At 32.0% G+C, this 18,401-nt stretch overlaps 1 protein-coding gene across 1 annotated transcript; it reads right to left on the bottom strand.

The window, feature by feature from the left end:
* Nucleotides 1-2,643: 2,643 nt before the first annotated feature.
* Nucleotides 2,644-17,478, bottom strand: LOC139481782 (salivary peroxidase/catechol oxidase-like). Its single transcript, XM_071265283.1, has 12 exons — nt 17,283-17,478; nt 16,380-16,533; nt 14,368-14,561; nt 13,065-13,253; nt 12,350-12,398; nt 11,104-11,204; nt 10,305-10,406; nt 8,860-8,946; nt 5,546-6,263; nt 5,161-5,330; nt 4,417-4,519; nt 2,644-2,792 (listed from the first exon to the last, which is right to left on the bottom strand). Exons 1-12 carry the CDS (start codon nt 17,455-17,457, stop codon nt 2,714-2,716), a joined length of 2,121 nt encoding a protein of 706 aa, XP_071121384.1. The 5' UTR covers nt 17,458-17,478; the 3' UTR covers nt 2,644-2,713.
* Nucleotides 17,479-18,401: the final 923 nt, after the last annotated feature.

Below are 18,401 nucleotides of genomic sequence, written 5' to 3'. Positions count from 1 at the left end.
ACTTGGTTTACTTTTCTTGCGGAATAAATATGTCGAAACAAATGTTCCAAATTAAAATGCATGTAAAATTAGAAATATATTGATATTGTTAATGCAATAAGGTTAGCAAAATATGTCACTTTTGCTCACCTGGACAAAAAGGCAAGTGTAATATGTTTCTGATTTCGTTTTTGTGTCCATTTTAAATATTCTCTAAACTATGGCGTCCATTGTCAATCCTGCTTATCATTTCGTTCAAACGATTGATGCAGATGTATCCTGATATAAAAAAGAAGATGTGGTATGATTGCCAACGAGACAACTCTCCACAAGAGACCAAAATGACACAGAACTTAACATTTATAGGTGACCGTATGGCCTTCAACAATGAACAAAGCCCATACAGCAAAGTCAGGTATAAAAGGGCCCGACATGACAATGTAAAACAACTCAAACGAAAAAACTAACGGCCTTATTTATTTAAAAAAATGAACGAAAAACAAATATGTAACACATAAATAAACAAATCACAGGCTCCTGACTTGGGACAGGCACATAAATACATAATGGAGCGGGGTTAAACATGTAAGCGGTATCCCAACCCTCCCCTAGCCTGGGACAGTGGTATAACAGTACAACATAAGAACGAACTATAAAAATTAGTTGAAAAGGCTTAACTCATCAAATGGACAAAAATGCAAGTGGACGTGGCCGGGTACTTGTTCTTCCCAACAGCAAAAAGACACTAGGAACAGATCTGAGAGTACTCGCAGTTAACTGACTGCTAGTTCAAAGCCACTAACAACTAATAAAAAATCTTGCATCTAAGACTAAATTATCAATCCGTACACATCCAACATCCAATGGATTTAGTGTAAAGACGTCATTAACAGTCGGTATCGACAGATTGTAGATCCATGAATGTGTATATGTAAATAATATCCTAGTAATTTTTAGTTTGCTTTTATATGTACGGCATCTTGCTATTGGTAGTATTATTTTCATAAGGCTGAAAATGATAGCAAATACGAACAAAATGAGTATATCTGATGTAAGTCTAGCAAAAAACTGCTTTTGTTATATAAATGTACGGTATGAAATAAAAAGTATAAAAGCACGAAAACCTTCACGTATCTAAATACTACTAGCGCTAGCTCGCCTACTATGTAAGTTTGAGTCTTTTTAATGCAAAATTTTCAAATACTGGAAAAGATGTTCCTATACTGACATTATGAGATCACTGATGGGTAATGAAGGTCGTTGTTGTAATATACAACTTTTAAATCGTATGTAGTCACCAAAGGTACATATAAAAAAGGGATCAAAAGGGGACTTATTGTCCAAATGTTTATTATTGTTGAACAAGTCAGTCACTGAACAAGTGTTGCTTTGAGGTTTTTGTGTGATTTCTCTCTAAATGATTGACATGGTCACACTATGCCACACTTTATGTACTTGAATACAAAATAAATGATGTATACACATGTATATGCTCAGGTGAGCCTACAGTTGAAACGTAAGAATCTAAATTTAAATGCGTTATATTAAATTATGCAATATTGAAATACTTGTTAGCTTCAAACGATACATTGGATTTACATTATACTTATGTTGCTTCCAGTAGAATAATACATTTAATATACGATTTATTTTCTTAATCCTAATTTAACTATATTTTATATTTTGATTGAGGAAATAGGATAATATTATGTGTTGCATCATCATATCTTTAACTTTTCTTATTGCTTTAATGAGTATGCCGGTAAATTTCAAGCCATTTAACCTTGGAAAAGCCAACCGGAAGTGGCCTTGTTTAAACCGGAAGTAGCTATTTTTTGTACTTTATTAATATAAAAGTATATAAAACGAGATATTTTTGGAATCAGTGTCAAGTTAACTTTCAAATAATACCAGAAGAAACATTTTTCAAACCGGAAGTAACAAATTATCTCCCTTATTTAAAAAATATTTCATAGAAACCATATATTTTTGGAATCAGCGTTCAATAAGCTATCATTTGACGCTGGAAATTACATTTTAAACCGAATTTTACTACTTCTCTGAACAATCAGTTTTTAATTATTCATGTGTTTCTCTGTTCTCCCATTTATTTGTATTGTAGTCCTGTCATGTAATGTTGTCATTATAATGTTATATTTAACATTGCCATAAAAGCGGGAGGTTTAGCATGACACAAAATCAGGTTCAATCCACCATTGTGTTATTAAAATGTCCAGTATCAAGTCAGGAAAATGGCCATTGTTATATTATAGTTCGTTTCTGTGTGTGTTGCATTTTAATGTTGTGTTTCTGTTGTGTCGTAGTTCTCCTCTTATCTTTGATGTGTTTTCCTCAGTTTTAGTTTGTTTCCCGGATTTTTTTTCTCAATCGATTTATGTATTTCGAACAGCGATATACTACTGTTGCCTTTATTTGGTAATATTACACATACAACGGCTGCATAGGCGCAACATATCTGCACCTCAGAGTTATTTTAATGGTCGAATTAATTCGGAATTAATGAGGTTTAATAATTGACTTGTAAGCCTGTAATACATCACTGATATTTTAGGCAGATTTGACACAATTTAATCAAACTGACTACTGATAGTTCAATATTCATTTATGATAAATATTGAACAACAAAAACATTGGATATTTTTATTTAAATTGTAGCGAATACCTCTTCAAATTGAATACATATATTTTGTTTATTTATTGTATAATTTTCTACTTATTTGAAATATTGTTTTGTTTTTTTCCATGGTGTAAAGTCTAATTCAGGAAACATTTCACATGGTACACGTTTTTTCCTGAAAAAAGTAAGAAGAATTTAATTTTACGCTGAACATTGTGAACAATAAATTGTATTTGTTTTATTTTAAGTGTATTTGCGTATGATGCACTCTGATCAGCTATTATGTATATCGAAGAATGCCATCCTGAAACGGTTAAAAAAAGTAAAATCACAAAAAAAAACGGAACTCCGAGGACAAATTCAAAACGGAATGTTCCTAATCAAATGGAAAATTCAAAAGCTAAAACAAATCAAACGAATAGATAACAACTGTTACATTCAAATGATATATAACTTAAATAACTTCACTGCAAATAATTTCGAAAGATATTTAAAGGAGTAAGTTCGGTAAGGGCCATAAATGGCCCCGAGTATAAAGTACAATGCAACAAGATGAAAAATGTTTTAAGTTGACATTAAGACATGTGAGAAAGTTAAATGGAATTATATTTGTAAAAATTTTATTCTAAAGCGTTGATTTTTACATCCAAAACAGGTCAAAATAAGAGATTTTGGCAAAAATTGACAAAATCGATCGAATTTCAACCAAATTTAGAACCAGGAAACATGGAACGCAGGTAGACATATAAAATGTCTTTACAAACATTATTGTAAAAGATCTTTGTTGTAGATGTATGCGCTCTATGTTTCCTGTCCAATAATCGAGGGAAATTTACCCATATTCATAGACTATTACGTGGAAAATCAAAATAAGTACTATTTGTGGCGTCATAAATAAAGCTTATTTCCTATCTAGTCACTGAATTAGATCTGATTCAATGTGATATTGGTCAATAAATCTTAATTCGAAATTTAAGATAAAGAATGGAGCCAATTTAGGACCTCACCGAACCTACTCCTTAAGTTGTTTTTTCTCATATGAAACTATTTGATAACTAAACATGTAGACAACAAAACTAATGAAGAACATAGCAATTATGGAACGTTAGATTCAAGTCAACATACCATAATTTTTTACTTTTGAGTTAGGTTTAATTCTTTTTTTTTAAGCCACTCTTGCGTTTATTAAGAAATGTACATGTATTTCAAACTTCGTTTAACTTTAAAAAACCAAAATGAAAACAACAAGTTATACATGTAATGCGTCCGAATCGTTTTTCTGGATTTACCTTCACCAAGAACGTCCAGATCCGAATATTGGAAAACTAAGGATGAATAAGAACTGAAACAGTTGAGGAGTTATATAGATAGTTTATCGGTTAAATTGTCCTCATATCCCATTGTATTTCACTTTTGTATGTTTTCCCCCTTTAAAAAATCTACAATGAATTTATAACAAAAATGTAAAATCCCCGTTTCGACTGACAGAAAAAACCTTGATCTCATATTCATTGTTACAAGCACTCCTCACAGGTAAAAATGATAAGTTCCTTATTTTGTCCACAGTGGTGAAAACTAAATGAAGTGTTAAGACAACTATCCGGAATATCTGTACTTACAAAAATTAAGATGCCAACTTTTAATGGCAGTATAAAATCAAACATGTTCCGAGCAGTTTGAATATATCTTCCCTTCAAACAACCAAAACATTAAATATACCAAGTATCCCTCCTCCTAAAAAGAAAATGTTGCTTAAATGATCTTATTAGAAATTATTATTATTATTTTATATATCTTACCCTGCTAATGGAGATTCAAATGCATTTTTAGGCATTGTATAAACGGCCATAGTTCTACAGTACAATGCTGACAATGTCTGTTTCTTTATCTGTTGTAATTGGTCTGAAAATATCAATCTTATATTGTATGAAAAGACAAACTTGTTTTAAGTATGCTAATATAATCAATCGTTCAAATCTTCACTACAACAAATAAATAATAAATACGTATGGTACAAACTTAGTATCGCTGCTATGGCATACTAACAAAAAGATTCAGAGCTACGTACCTTTGAAAGTGATCAATTATGCAACAAGAAATTACCTGTCTGAACAATTGGAAAACATGAAAAACAGATCAATAGTCAACAAGGAACGGATCTGTTATACGTTAAATCCTTGTGGCGTGGTTCGGTACTCATACATCCAGCCCTGCTATTATTGTGCTTTTGCCATTTTTTGAATTGTTGTCTTTCATTTATGCTTAGTCTATATGTCATGTTTTTATTTGTTGTTGACATATGTTTTGTTTTTATAATGGATAAGGTTTTAAAACTAAGTTGATGTTGCTGTACCCCTATTAGTTAAAATTTTACCATAATGTCCTAATGTTTGCTAAGACATTATTATCAAGATAAGTGAATTCTTTGCGACTGTGTTATCCACCATTTTGTACATTAGGAAATACCTATGCCAAGTCAGGAATATAACAGTTGTTTTGCTTTCATTTAAAGTATACCACTTATAAGTGATATATTTACCCACCTGCCGTGAACCCTGTCGGAAAGAAATTATTTTCGTAAAAAAATCGATCGCCTGTTTTAAACAAATTGAACTGGAGTCCAATCAAACATCTAAATGTTGGTCCAACTAGAGCTCCTGGAGCTCGTTTTTCTGATAGACCTCCAGCAAACAAATCGATATCATCTGGGTGCCTATAAATAAAAAAAAATTGGACTATTAGTCAAATAATCAGTGACCAACCAAAACAAGTAAATAAATGTATTAAAGTTCACAAAATACAAATATCTTAAATATATTCATTTCGTTACAATATGTTTAAAGATGGGAATAACCCAATAGCATTTTTACATTCATTTAAAAAAAAAAGGAACATGACAGGCACTTAAAGTTTGAAAAGTTATAATACCTGTAAACTGATTTTAAAACTTTTGCAGCCGAAGTACCATGATCGGTTAGTCCAAAATATTTTGTTCCAAAATGTTGAGCGGGATGAAACCCACAGAACTCTCGCCACCTATTGTATGCCGGTATTCCATGGTCCCTCCCTCGCTGAATGTTTAGTGCAGGAAGGTCAAAACCGTTCTTCGGCATTGATTGAAAAAGCCGATTTCTTACTGATGGCGAAAAGAACCGATCTGATTTACTCTGGAACTGTGTTGTCATCCATCTAGCAATTGCATCCGGACCAAATCTTTCATCAAAATTCCTTATGGAACGAGTGTTTAAGAAAGTATCTTCCATAGGGCTCTTGGCAAGTGGTGTGAAGTCTTCATTGAATGATTCAACAAAGGACCCCACCTCAGAATGTCCGAATCGGAATGCTGCTGCTGCACATGCGTTCCTTATAGTAGGATTTGCAGAGGGATTATACTGTGTATTGAAACCAGTTTGAGTACTCCAAAGTCCATGCATATCCATTCCCTCGTCTCCAAGAATAATTGGCAAATACTCAGTATAAACTATATGTTGATAAATTCCTGTAAGGATCTTTTTAGCCTCTTGATAGAGTAACTCTCCGTCAGTCCATCCAAATGACCTCAATCTCTCCACAATATTGTTATGTTCGCGTAAGAATATTATATGATTAACAGATATCATAGGAACTTCTGCTGCTCTACCATCTCCTACAAGAAAGAGTATGTTGATATTAAAATTTAAAACCTCAAGGATTACTCCATCGATGTAGGAACATTTCTGAAAGTATGTGTGTGTATGTATGTATGTGCGTGTGTGTATTAGTCGGGTAGCAAATTAATGAGAGTGATCAGAAAAAAACCACACTTTTCCATATCTAATAGTCCATACGTGATTTTATCTGTTCTTTTGTTTTCATTTTGTATCTTCAACATTTTTCCCAAAGATGGAAATATTGGGATACCACATAATTGACATTATCCGGCAAGAAAACAGTTAAATTCTTAAATGAGAATTGTTATTCTCGACTGTACTTATTTGTCCATAACTGTTCCGATTAAGATTCATAAGAAAGTAATTGAAAGTAATTGAACCCCATCTTTACCATCAGGATTCTCCGTGGGTCAATTTTCTCTTTCGCCAAAACAATATATTTTTCGCTACTTTAATAATTAAAATAATACTTCCTGTTTTCTTACTCTTGATTATATTTCTTCATAACAACAGTTTTGTTATCCTTACCCTCAATAAAAGAAAAGGCAAGAAACTTTAGAAAGAATAACAAGATGGACGAAGTCTTAACGTAGTTTGATGCAGAATAAGCATAACATGTATAGGACGGGCAAAAAGTTAACGCGGCGTTTACTCGCGTGCACTTCATGTAAACGCCGCGTTAACTGTGCGTTCACTTTACAATTTCAGTAGACATAAAAGGTAAACGTTCGTTTTCTTTCGGGTTAACGATGCACAGATACATTTTCTGTTTGTGTAAAAATTAGACTCACGTTCACTGTTTGTTGTAAACGCGAGTTAACGCAGATTTACCAACAATTAACTTCTAGGATTTTTGAGATAAAAAACCGCAAGAATGTGGTACGGCATGGAACCACATTTTGGTATGATATGTCATTCATTTTATTTCGTGAAGCATAACCTGCCGAAAAGAATGTTTAACCATAAGTTTCAGCTGATTTGTTTTCGCAATTAATAAAAGTTTATATTTCGAATTTAAAGTGTTTTAAAACTGTTACGGTTTCAAACACATATACGTGAAATATTAAGATAAAAGTCGTTTTAACATATATTAAATACCAATATAATCATAACCCATCTTACTGGTTCTAACTGCTTTGTTTTCTTCTGATTTGTTTATTTATTAAAAATGTTTATATACTCCATTCGAATGATATTTCCCACTTATCCATATTTTTATGTTAGCACAAAGCTTTAATATGTCCTGTGGCTGTCTTTAGTAAAGTTTAATTTCTCAAAAGGTAATCGTAATTATGATATCTTTAGTGCGATTTAAATGCCCCTCATAGTTTGTGATATCGATTTGAACCAGCATATGTACATTAATTACACAGATGTTGCATTATCAAATCTTGCAAAACCGATGCTACATAGAAGACCGTTTGGAACTCATAGTGAATTTTGCTTTGTGGAGAAGATTTAATTTTAATATGGAAATAAAGAGCAGCAAAAAAGCACTGTTCCTAACGGTTTGTCACATGCTCATAGGAATCAATGGTAGTAAATAAATCAATCTTAAAATTGAGAATTAAAATGGGGACGTTTCGTCCCCGAGGGTATCACCAGCCCAGTAGTCAGCACTTCGGTGTTGACATGAATATCAATTATATGGTCATTTTTATAAATTTTCTGTTTACAAAACTTTTGAATTTTTCGAAAAACTAAGGATTTTCTTACCCCAGGAGTAGATTACCTTAGCCGTATTTGGCACAACTTTTGGGAATTTTGGGTCCTCAATGCTTTTCAACTTTGTATTTGTTTGGCTTTTTAACTATTTTGATCTGAGCGTCACTGATGAGTCTTATGTAGACGAAACGCGCGTCTGGCGTATAAAATTATAATCCTGGTACTTTTGATAACTATTTTAAGAGACAACACCCCGACCAAAGACTTACCCTACTTTACCGTTAAATGTATATAGTAATTCACCATATACGAAAACAATTCTATTAGATAGGGCAGTATTTTCATATTTAAAAATATCTTTCTCTGAGTCTTTCTAACGAAGATAATAAATAACAAGTTCATCGAACTCATGCTATTTTCCTTGTGTACACTTTGATTTCTTTTACGCTTCACGAAACTTGACTTTGAGTTTACCTGCTGACATCATTTATAGATTATCGTTAGTCATCTCAGTGAGATTGATTTTCACGTTAGAGCCGTAACGGCAAAAATGAGAAAAGCAATCAAGTTGAGATGACCAATGATATTCTGTTTATCGCTATTTTACATATGACGACGTTGTAAATTTGATAGACAACAATACGTGCGTCATTATTTTCTAGCATTTTTTAAAAAATATAACTCTACTATGCTGAGAAAGGAAATTAACAGTCAGTAAGATCAAAAGAAAACTTCGCGATATATTTCAAATATAGATATAGTGTTGAAGGCCGTACATTGACCCATAATGGTTTACTTTTTAAAATTTTGTTTTGGATGGAGAGTTGTCTCATTGGCACTTACACACATTTTCCTATATCTAGGCTCTTCAAATACATGAAATTCAATTCGTCTACTTTCTCATGTTTCTAGTGCAAGAAATCTTACCAGATTTAAAGCACACATCTCCAGCAACACATGTGGGACCAGAAGGACCATTTGGTAAAATTCTGTTTAATCCTTCTAAAAGTCGTCCTAAATATAAATATAATGATACAATGTTAAGCTATCAACCAACCTTTAAAAAATAATGTCTAAACCAGTAGTTCATATTGCAACTCCCCTTTACTTATTTTGCTTCTTTTACTTTTAAGATTCGAGCGTCCCTGGCGAGTCTTGTCGACGAAACGCGCGTCTGGCTCAGATACAAAATTTCAATACGGTGCTCTATGATGAGTTTAACCCACCATTTTTTCTCTCAAAATGTCCTGTACCAAGTCAGGAAAATGGCCATTGTTAATTATAGTTCGTTTCTGAGTTTTTTACATTTTAGTGTTGTGTTTCTGTTGTGTCGTGGTTCTTCTCTTATATTTGGTGTGTTTCTCTCGGTTTTAGTTTGTAATCCGGATTTGTTTTTTTTTCTCAATCGATTGATAAATGTCGAACAGCGGTATACTACTGTTGTCTCTATTTATTTCTAATAAAGTATCACACATTGCAGCAACATTTATAGTACTTCGTTCCAAGCATGCAGCTGTGACCCCTGTACTAATGACTTAATGTTTTATTTCGATCTCATGTTTATTTCACATATAGGTGATTTCTTACGAAGATTTGAAGTCGTGTTTCGTGGGCTCAAGACCGGAAAATGCAACTAAAGGGTCACCAGTTTAACAGATCTCATAAATGATTATTGAATCAAATTAAGTAACAGCGTCATCAAATGACAGTTTTCGAGAAGTCACGTGAATGTAGTTAATTAAAAATCAAATAATTAATCATATAATTAACTGATTGATTAACACATTAGTAAATTAATAAAAAGAGAACTACCTCATTAGAAATTTGCAAATTTGACTATTTTCTTTTTTTTATAAATCTTTTTAAGACAACCAACAAGGAAAACGTATCACCATAATACTGACTTCAGGAAGATCATTTTGTCCTTTTAGCATGTTTAATATATACTCATACATAACAGATATCACCGGGAAGAATGTTAGATATAACATATTCCTTTCTCTCTCAGATAACATTATCCATGAAGTGTTTACTTATATGTAGCGGATACCGTATAGCGGTTTTTTTCCGCGGGTGTAACTTTTTGCGATTTTCATTGGATAAGGTATATAATATTTTGGTGGTTATTATTTTGGCGGATTCAAATCTTTTATCAATACCTTTGCATGTGCACTTTAATTGGCGAAATTTATTTTAGTGATTTTTATCTATTGACGAAAATACACAAAAATGTACACCCCGCGAAAATAGCCCGCTATACGGAAGATTGCAACAGGGTGTTAAATATTACCTGTTTTATTTTATTCGACAATAGATACTTCATCTTATTTGCATGCGTCAAAGAAATATCAAGGAAGAATATTAAACATTACCTGTTCCAGTTTCTCGTAGATCATTTTGTTGAGCCAGTGTATCTCCATACGTAGTTGAGAGATCGATGAAGGATGTTCTTTGGTTTAATTGGTTTCTTGGTCCTTACAAACAATTAGTTAGAAAAAAGATGTTAGAAATGTTTTCAGTATAGGCTAATTTAGACTTGTATTCAATTAGATTCGACAGAATGGTTAACTTGGTCGCAAAAATTGTTGACCGTTTATAAAACAAGATTTGAAACCTAACCCCATTTTTTAGTTCAGGATATTGGTCGGCTAGGTATGTTTTAGGCTAGAATTAGGATTTTAAGCCAGATAAGAGATTACGAAAACTATTTTTTTTTACTTTCAATATTTTCTTTTACTTTAATTAGAGCTTTTTTTTTTAAAGATACCAAAAAATTTAAGTTTGTATTCTCGTAAACCCGCTGTATTTCTTTGACCCATTCTTATGTCAGGAACATGTTTGTCCAGTGGCTGTCGTTTATTAATGTGTTTCATAAGTGTTTCAAGTTAATTGGTTTTTTTTATAAAGAAAAGACTGATTATTTTCCGGTGTGAAGTATTATCACTTGCCATGTTGGGACCCTTTATATCTTGTTGTTTCGTGTGCCAAAGAAAATTTGATGTAGATATGTCTGATTGGTACTTATACCGCATCTTCTTATTTCTATAAGATAGATTAATATAATTCTAAATACTATCTATCCAAATTCATTGCCATAAACCCTACTATATTTTCAATTGACCAGTAGATAAGCAAGCATATGTATTGTCTTTTGTTTTTTGAAAGTTTTACCTGGACAACAATCTGGATCCACACCAAACTCGGACCTAACAAACGCCATGCATGTTGTCAAAAAATCGCCAGGAGGAGTACGGAAAGAAGCACATTCGGGTCTACAAAATACATGATAGCTAATCTTGCAACATTTAAGACATAATTCATCGTAAAATGTATCATCAGAATTATGTTAATGGAAGCTTACAACACAGTATAATAATTTAGATTAAGTCTTCATTACCCATGCTGTATCGGAACTGTTAAGAAGTAAAAGGAGCTGTGTTTAAATTCATGTGCATTTAGGTAAACTGCTGTATATTGTTGAATGAGATATTTGAATGTTTTATTATAAATGAAATGATTATTCTGAAATAACATAGTTATTATTTTACGCCGTAAAATAGTATAAAGAGTGGCACTGGCTATGGTTTTTACATTGACACTCAGTTTGTCTGTTTATTTTTGTAGTGGTCGACAATCTTTAATTCAGACCATGCATCTTCATTAAAAGTTAAAATCTAAATCAACCCTCATAACATGAATTAAACTATTCCCCTCTAAGTGAGTAACTGGGTTATATAAGTATATGAAAGTTCTAAAGTGTACATTTGTTCTAAGCGAGCTCAGTGTAGACTTAATCAAAGTGTGCGTCCTTTTCTCTACCTTAGTATAAAAACAATTAAAGTATGAGCGATAGTTGCCCATGAGACCTTCACGTAAAGCAAGATATAAAAATTTGAAACGATTCAAACGCGAAAACCAATCACATGATTTAAAACAAAGCGAAAAACACGAGGAACAAAAACAACTCTAACAATACAAGCCAACACCAACAACCGACTTACAATCCCGTGACTTTGGACAGACTCATTGACAATGAGAAAGCATTTTAATCAACCTTACGTTAATCACCTTATCAATTCACTCACAGTAATCATTGCGGAATCAGGATTATGTCAAAATCGATAAAATTAAAATGAGATCTCTAACGATTATATTGGTATCCAATGATCTACGACCGCGAAAACATGTGGCTATTGAGTTGGTATACCGACATGCCAACTAGTTCAACTAATTCATGATAGCGATTGAAAACTTCTGTAGAGTTGACAACAGTCGTTCTATGTCAAAACTGTATTCTAATAGTGTAATTGTAACATGTGGAAGGAGCAAAATTCTTTTAAAATGTTAAATGAAGTGTCGAAAACAGTCGATGCGTAACGTATTAACTGAGAAGTATTTTCAATAGTCATACACTTACCTATTGACAGGATTACTACCATTGCAGCAAGCTATAGCGTTGCCACCATCTAAAAACAAAGATATGTTTTTTTTTTAAATTTATATGGGCGTTTTGTGTACTTATTTATCTGCAAAAATACATACACGAAATTTTAAACATATTCGCATACTCCAATAATTTCACATCTCTTCATTAACCAAGATCAAGATATAGCTTCAAAAGTTTCTTTAAAAACTTATCTGAATGATTTGTTTAATTTCGGTATTAAGGACAATAGATACTTAAACATCCATGTAAATGTATCTCTATATCGTGTAGAGTATGAGCTGTCCACCTTTCCGTAAAAACTGAGAACACCTCTTTTTGTTTGTTGGTTCGTGTGGCTCTGTCTGTTTATCTATGTTGTGTTTTGTTTACTGTTGTGTTTGTGTATTTTTTTATTAGGGAGTTTGGTTTTCAATGTTCAACAAACAATAATCAATTTGATGAATTCTCTACAGTCCATCAAACTATAGATTTATTAATTTGTTCGTTGATTACGAATTCTCGGGGATTTCATGGGTACAGGGGAACCACGAATTTAAATGTTCAACTAAATACAATGCAAGTTTTCCTCAATCCACGAAAATTGCTACCCACGAAAATAAATGAATGTCATTTTTCTTATTTGTAATCATAGACTAGCAACACACATACCGTGGATTAACTACCATATTGGAATAATTATACTTGCCTGTAAGTGTAGGTGTTGAGATAAAATCATGATCAAGAAACTGTCCAAAGAAAGTTAATGCTAGATTAAATAGTTTACTTCTGGGTGGAGACGTCCCTGCATTGAACAATGCGTTCGATATCGTTCGAGGACTAGGTAGCGGACAATCTGTTACACTTTTCATGCGTGGTAACAAACCAAGGTTAAATTCTACAAAAAAGAAAAATTATGACGTTTACATTGATAGGCATTGTGAATACTTGATATAATAATTATTTGATACATTCAGTTTTATATTCTTTTAATTCGTCGGATGTCCGAAATTCTATAAAACGTTGTAGATTTACAAACAAATTTCAACAGGATTAAATCTATCATGCATTCCGCTTGTTCACAATATCAAATATGTGATTAATTAAATTTGAAACTCATTCATGCATATTATATTTAAGATGATATGAGGATTAAATCATTTTCTTTTTTATTCAACTATAACTCTTGACTTAAGAGAAAGTAAAAGAATACGTAATTCGGATGAGATTATAACTCTTAAAATGATAATTGGAAGTACAATGTGATTATGAAATAAAGTTCTTTGCTGACAGAAATTGAGATTATGTACTGAAGGCAGCAGTACCGAACAGGACAAAAACAGTTCTACAAATCAACTTGTACTACTTCCATTAAAACCATGTATTCACGTTGACCACACATTGTTGGTGAACTGAAAATTAAATGTCAGGTCATGGAACTGGTTGCTTAAAAAAGACGGTTGAAATATGGGGAAAACGCAGGGACTTATTCCATAATGACCAAGCGTTGAAGTGTTGATTACATATGTTCAGAAAAGTTCATTAAGGGACTACCATTTGATATTATGAGAAATGGGATAAAACGCTTTACCATTTCATGATCATTGTACTAGTATTACAAATAAAGGTTGACAATGAACAGTGTGCCCCACAAATTGAAATATATAGTTGTATGCTTGTAATATTTATATCGCGAAATAAATTTATTTCTTAAAGAAGCGACAGTTGAATATGAAAATTCTGTCTGTGAAATTCCTGCTTCAGCAAACAGCGTAAAAAGCGTAAAATCAAATAGGTGTACCCTTATAATCTATAATGATAAAAAAATTTAAACAAGTACATTAAAAAAAGTAGTTCAGTTCCATTAAGTATATTTCATATAAAAAATAACATCACAAAAATTCTGAACTCCGAGGAAAATCCAAAACGGAAAGTCCTTAATCGAGATAATCAAAAAATAAAACAAATCAAACGAATGGACAACAACTACTTATAAAAACACAATTACTCACTATCGCCATATGAAGGAGGCATTAATCTTGCCTGTGTTGTTAAAGATGCTCCCCACGAAGGGTTATGTAAATTATTACAAGATCCATTTGCTGTTCTGTAGAGGTCGTGTCGATTACACGCTGTGGCACGATTTGGACAATACGGTTTCATAAGTTTTCTAAATTCGGTTGGATCTGGAAACGCACCTCCATTCCTTAAATTTAAGAAGGTATATAATCGAAAACGCAGCAAATTTAAGTAAATGGTGCAAACTTTGAAAAAAACGACGATCCAAATTTATAAGCCATACGTTAAATCACGACAAAAAGATCGAAGAACGACTATTGAACAAAATGCATAGTTGGCAAGAAAGCCATTTCTTTTCATGTTCGAATGAGTGAGTTTGAATAGTTTTAGAGGGAACACAATTATATTCGTTGACAGTTTTTTTTAATTTTATTTCTTAATGCTCGATAAATTAATGACACTGCAATACTTTTTTTGTTTTATTTATTCCATGAACAAGATGTGAAGAAACTAAGAGGATTCTGTGTATTTAGTAGCAATACAAATCTGGCTAACACTAACAGGAAAAAATACATTTAGAATGAATTACTATAAAAAAGTATTATTACACTTCAATATTTAACAGTCAATAAAGAACAACAATATACAGAAAAAGACACACAACAGGATTGGTGGATTGATTGATTTATTGATGTATATCGCCCCTTTCATCATTATATGATATTTCGTGGCGGTAAATTTTTATTGGTGAAGGAAACCGAAGTTCTCAGACAGAATCGCCTACCTTCAATTCTAGTCAATTTAAAATGGAGTCGAAAGCACCCAGTACGTGTTGTAAACTACATGTATGGATACAGAAGTTGACCAAATTGCCACTCGGCCACCGAGCACTCGAACAGTAAAGAAAATTTAAACTGGTTTCCATATAGGCCTATTAAACATGATGTTTGTCATAGTTTCAAAGGTACACGTCATAGAACATTAGTAGCTATTTTGAATAAAACGTATATATTATCAGCTACACAGTGTGCTAGGGACATATATGATATATCAAGGGTCATTAAATGCAAAATAAGTTGAGAGTGAAGCTCGAACCCTATATGGAATTGACTTGGTCACTTGCACACTCACTGTGTAATGAAATATCTCAATTATCCTTAATTGTGGTATTTATACTAATGGACTGACCATGTGTTCAATATTTAGGACCTACTTCCACTGGTCTATACAAAGGGAAATGCCAACAATAACAATTTTCTACTTTTATTTTGCTTTCTGTATTTGTTTTAATTAATTTCGTCATTTGTTATTTTGGCAAAACATCTTAGATCTGACTTTAATGCCGTTTTATGTTATAAGGGGACGTAACACTACTATAACGAGTATAGAAATAAAATGATAGAAATAAAGTTCACTTCCGGTATCAAAGGATAGGTTTTTGTATGCATTTTTAGAAAAGTTTCCCATCAAATAATTGTAAAAATTGCTACTTTTGGTTAATTAAAAGCCACTTTTATTTTTTCAAGGTCATATTTTCAAAAGACCCTCATGTACCAAGTTGGAGTAATAATCAATTATCCGTAAAATAAATAATTTCAGGTACAATAACTTATATTAGATATAATGGCATTGTTGCAGACCAAATGCATCATACTTTTAATCAAAATTAGGCAAACATTTTATACTTGTTATGTTATATATATCTTTTTAAGTGACAAAGGTGATCATGGAACAAAGAAAACAATAATCAGAACAAATACAATAGGTTTTTTACAAAGTGTGGAAGGACCAAATAACTGAAAAGACTATTTTACTTAGAATTATGATGCTTGGAATTCAGTTTTTTACATTTTTACAAAACTAATATTAGACATGTTGGAGCATAAATTATCTTCAAAACTCAATTACTTTCACGTTTCTATCAAAAGAAACCTATGGCTGTACAACTCCAACAAATACAGATATCCAATACGGAAAATTTGTAATAACCAAAGTGTGAACCAACCTTTCGGCATATTTAGCAGTAGCAGTAATTGCCATATCTCCAGCATAACTGATGGCTTTATCCAATCCAGAAGCTTGTCTCTGACTATGGTATCGGGCACACTTTGGTGTATGAACGGCAGAATGAGAGGTTATCCCTTCCAAACTATTAGCACCTTTATACACAGAAAATATTAATGTGCTATAACATATAAATATATAAAAAAGATTTCTGAAAACTTGAGCTGTATTTTGTTGATCCGTCACTGTAAAGCATACATGTATTTCTATCGACTGGAACCATTTATGCCAGACTACTGTCGACAGAGTTGTCAAATATTATTCAATGAAATGCAAAAGGTTTAATTATGTTTTTTATTTAAGGAATGACTGTAATATTTTTTCTGTCTATAAAGAAATAACATTTAAAATTTGGTGCACACTGAATAACGCGCGTAGCGGGTTATTTAACAGTGTGCACCACATTTTTTTTATGTTATTTCGAATAGACAGAAAAAATATTACAGTCATTTCTTATAATTTAATCCTATATTCCATGTTAAGCTGTAGAAAACCATGAAAAAACGTTGATGACGTCACGGTCACATGACTAAATTATGTCTATGGGCTCATAACAAAATAACGTCAGCCAATCAGAAGACGCATTACATCCAAAATTAAATTATTAAATTATAACTGAACAAAATCCTCAGCCTTAGTAGAGATAATCATATGTTTGATTACCAGCACTGAATTCCGTCGAAACAAATTTGATTAGCGAAGATCTAGACGTACCTTGATTGAAACAAAAAAAAATGATTCAATGACTTATTTATTTTTATTTATAAGCATACATAAATTGAGTTTGATAAGTTGTTATTTTTTTTATTAAAAAGGTAGTTAGACAGAAACATCACATTGTAACCTGATGTTGCTTCTTGCACTTGTCTAAGTCCTCCAGATCTTCTTGCATTTACTTCCCTCGTGGCATCAGAGACTGCCGCTTCAATACTAGTATACGTAGGACCTTGTGTGTGTACAAATACTAAAAATTTAGCCAGAACCAACAATAGGACATTCCGGCAATTCCTTAAATTCATTTGGATAAAGGCTGAGTTATTTGTTATCTGTAATAAAGATTAATAGTCTTATTTGTTAATACACCGCATCAAATATCATTGAATGAACTCCTCCAACGCTGTAAATTGTAAGTTTTTGTTGGAATTATCTAAGACCTCAAAACTCAGAAATTCGAAAACACAGAGCAACAAGTAAAGCGCTGACTTTCATATGCATTTTTGGTTAATCCATTTCTAAAATATTTTTTTCGAAATTCAATATCGCACAATCTATTTAAAAAAAAGTACTTACATACATTTTGACACGCTAGAATATAATCTCTAACCACTGAAGGATATATGAACAACTGTATGCACTTATAAACAAATTAACATTCCGAGATTGACTATTTAGGGAATAATAGGCAGTAATACAAATCACTCATATTTTTTTTTCAATTTATTTTTTTAGATCACGTGTTCACAATCAATTGATCAACTAAATAAACATCTAAATTACCTTTCTAGCGGATAACAAATGTCGAAACAAATTGACCATACTAAAGTGCATGTAAATTTAGAAAAAAATATAATTTTTTTTAACTACATAATTACGTGTTATAACCAGCTATTACTTTTGCAAATTTTTTGCCTCTGCATTTGTGTGTTTTTTTTTTTTTTTTTATAGAAAAGCACGAACGTTAGAATATAAATCTTATTTATTGCTCTTTGATGGAATTCCTATTAATATGAATATATGTAAGAATCAAATCTGTAATCATATGTTTTTTAGGACATTTGAAGAAAAAAACAGAAGGTTTGTTCAATTGACACACTATAACCCGAAAATTATGTTTACGTCTACAGAAAAAAAGACAAGATAGCTATATTACAAACTTTTACTTTGGTTGCAAAGCAATACTGAATTTTAACACTCAAAAATCAAGCGATCAAACAAATATGGCGTAACAAAGTTGTAATATTCA

This window comes from Mytilus edulis, chromosome 7 (assembly GCF_963676685.1).
Source record: "Mytilus edulis chromosome 7, xbMytEdul2.2, whole genome shotgun sequence".
Taxonomy (NCBI): Eukaryota; Metazoa; Mollusca; class Bivalvia; order Mytilida; family Mytilidae; genus Mytilus; species Mytilus edulis.
The sequence above is the reverse complement of the archived record's forward strand: the minus strand, read 5'-3'. Positions and strand labels throughout refer to the sequence as shown.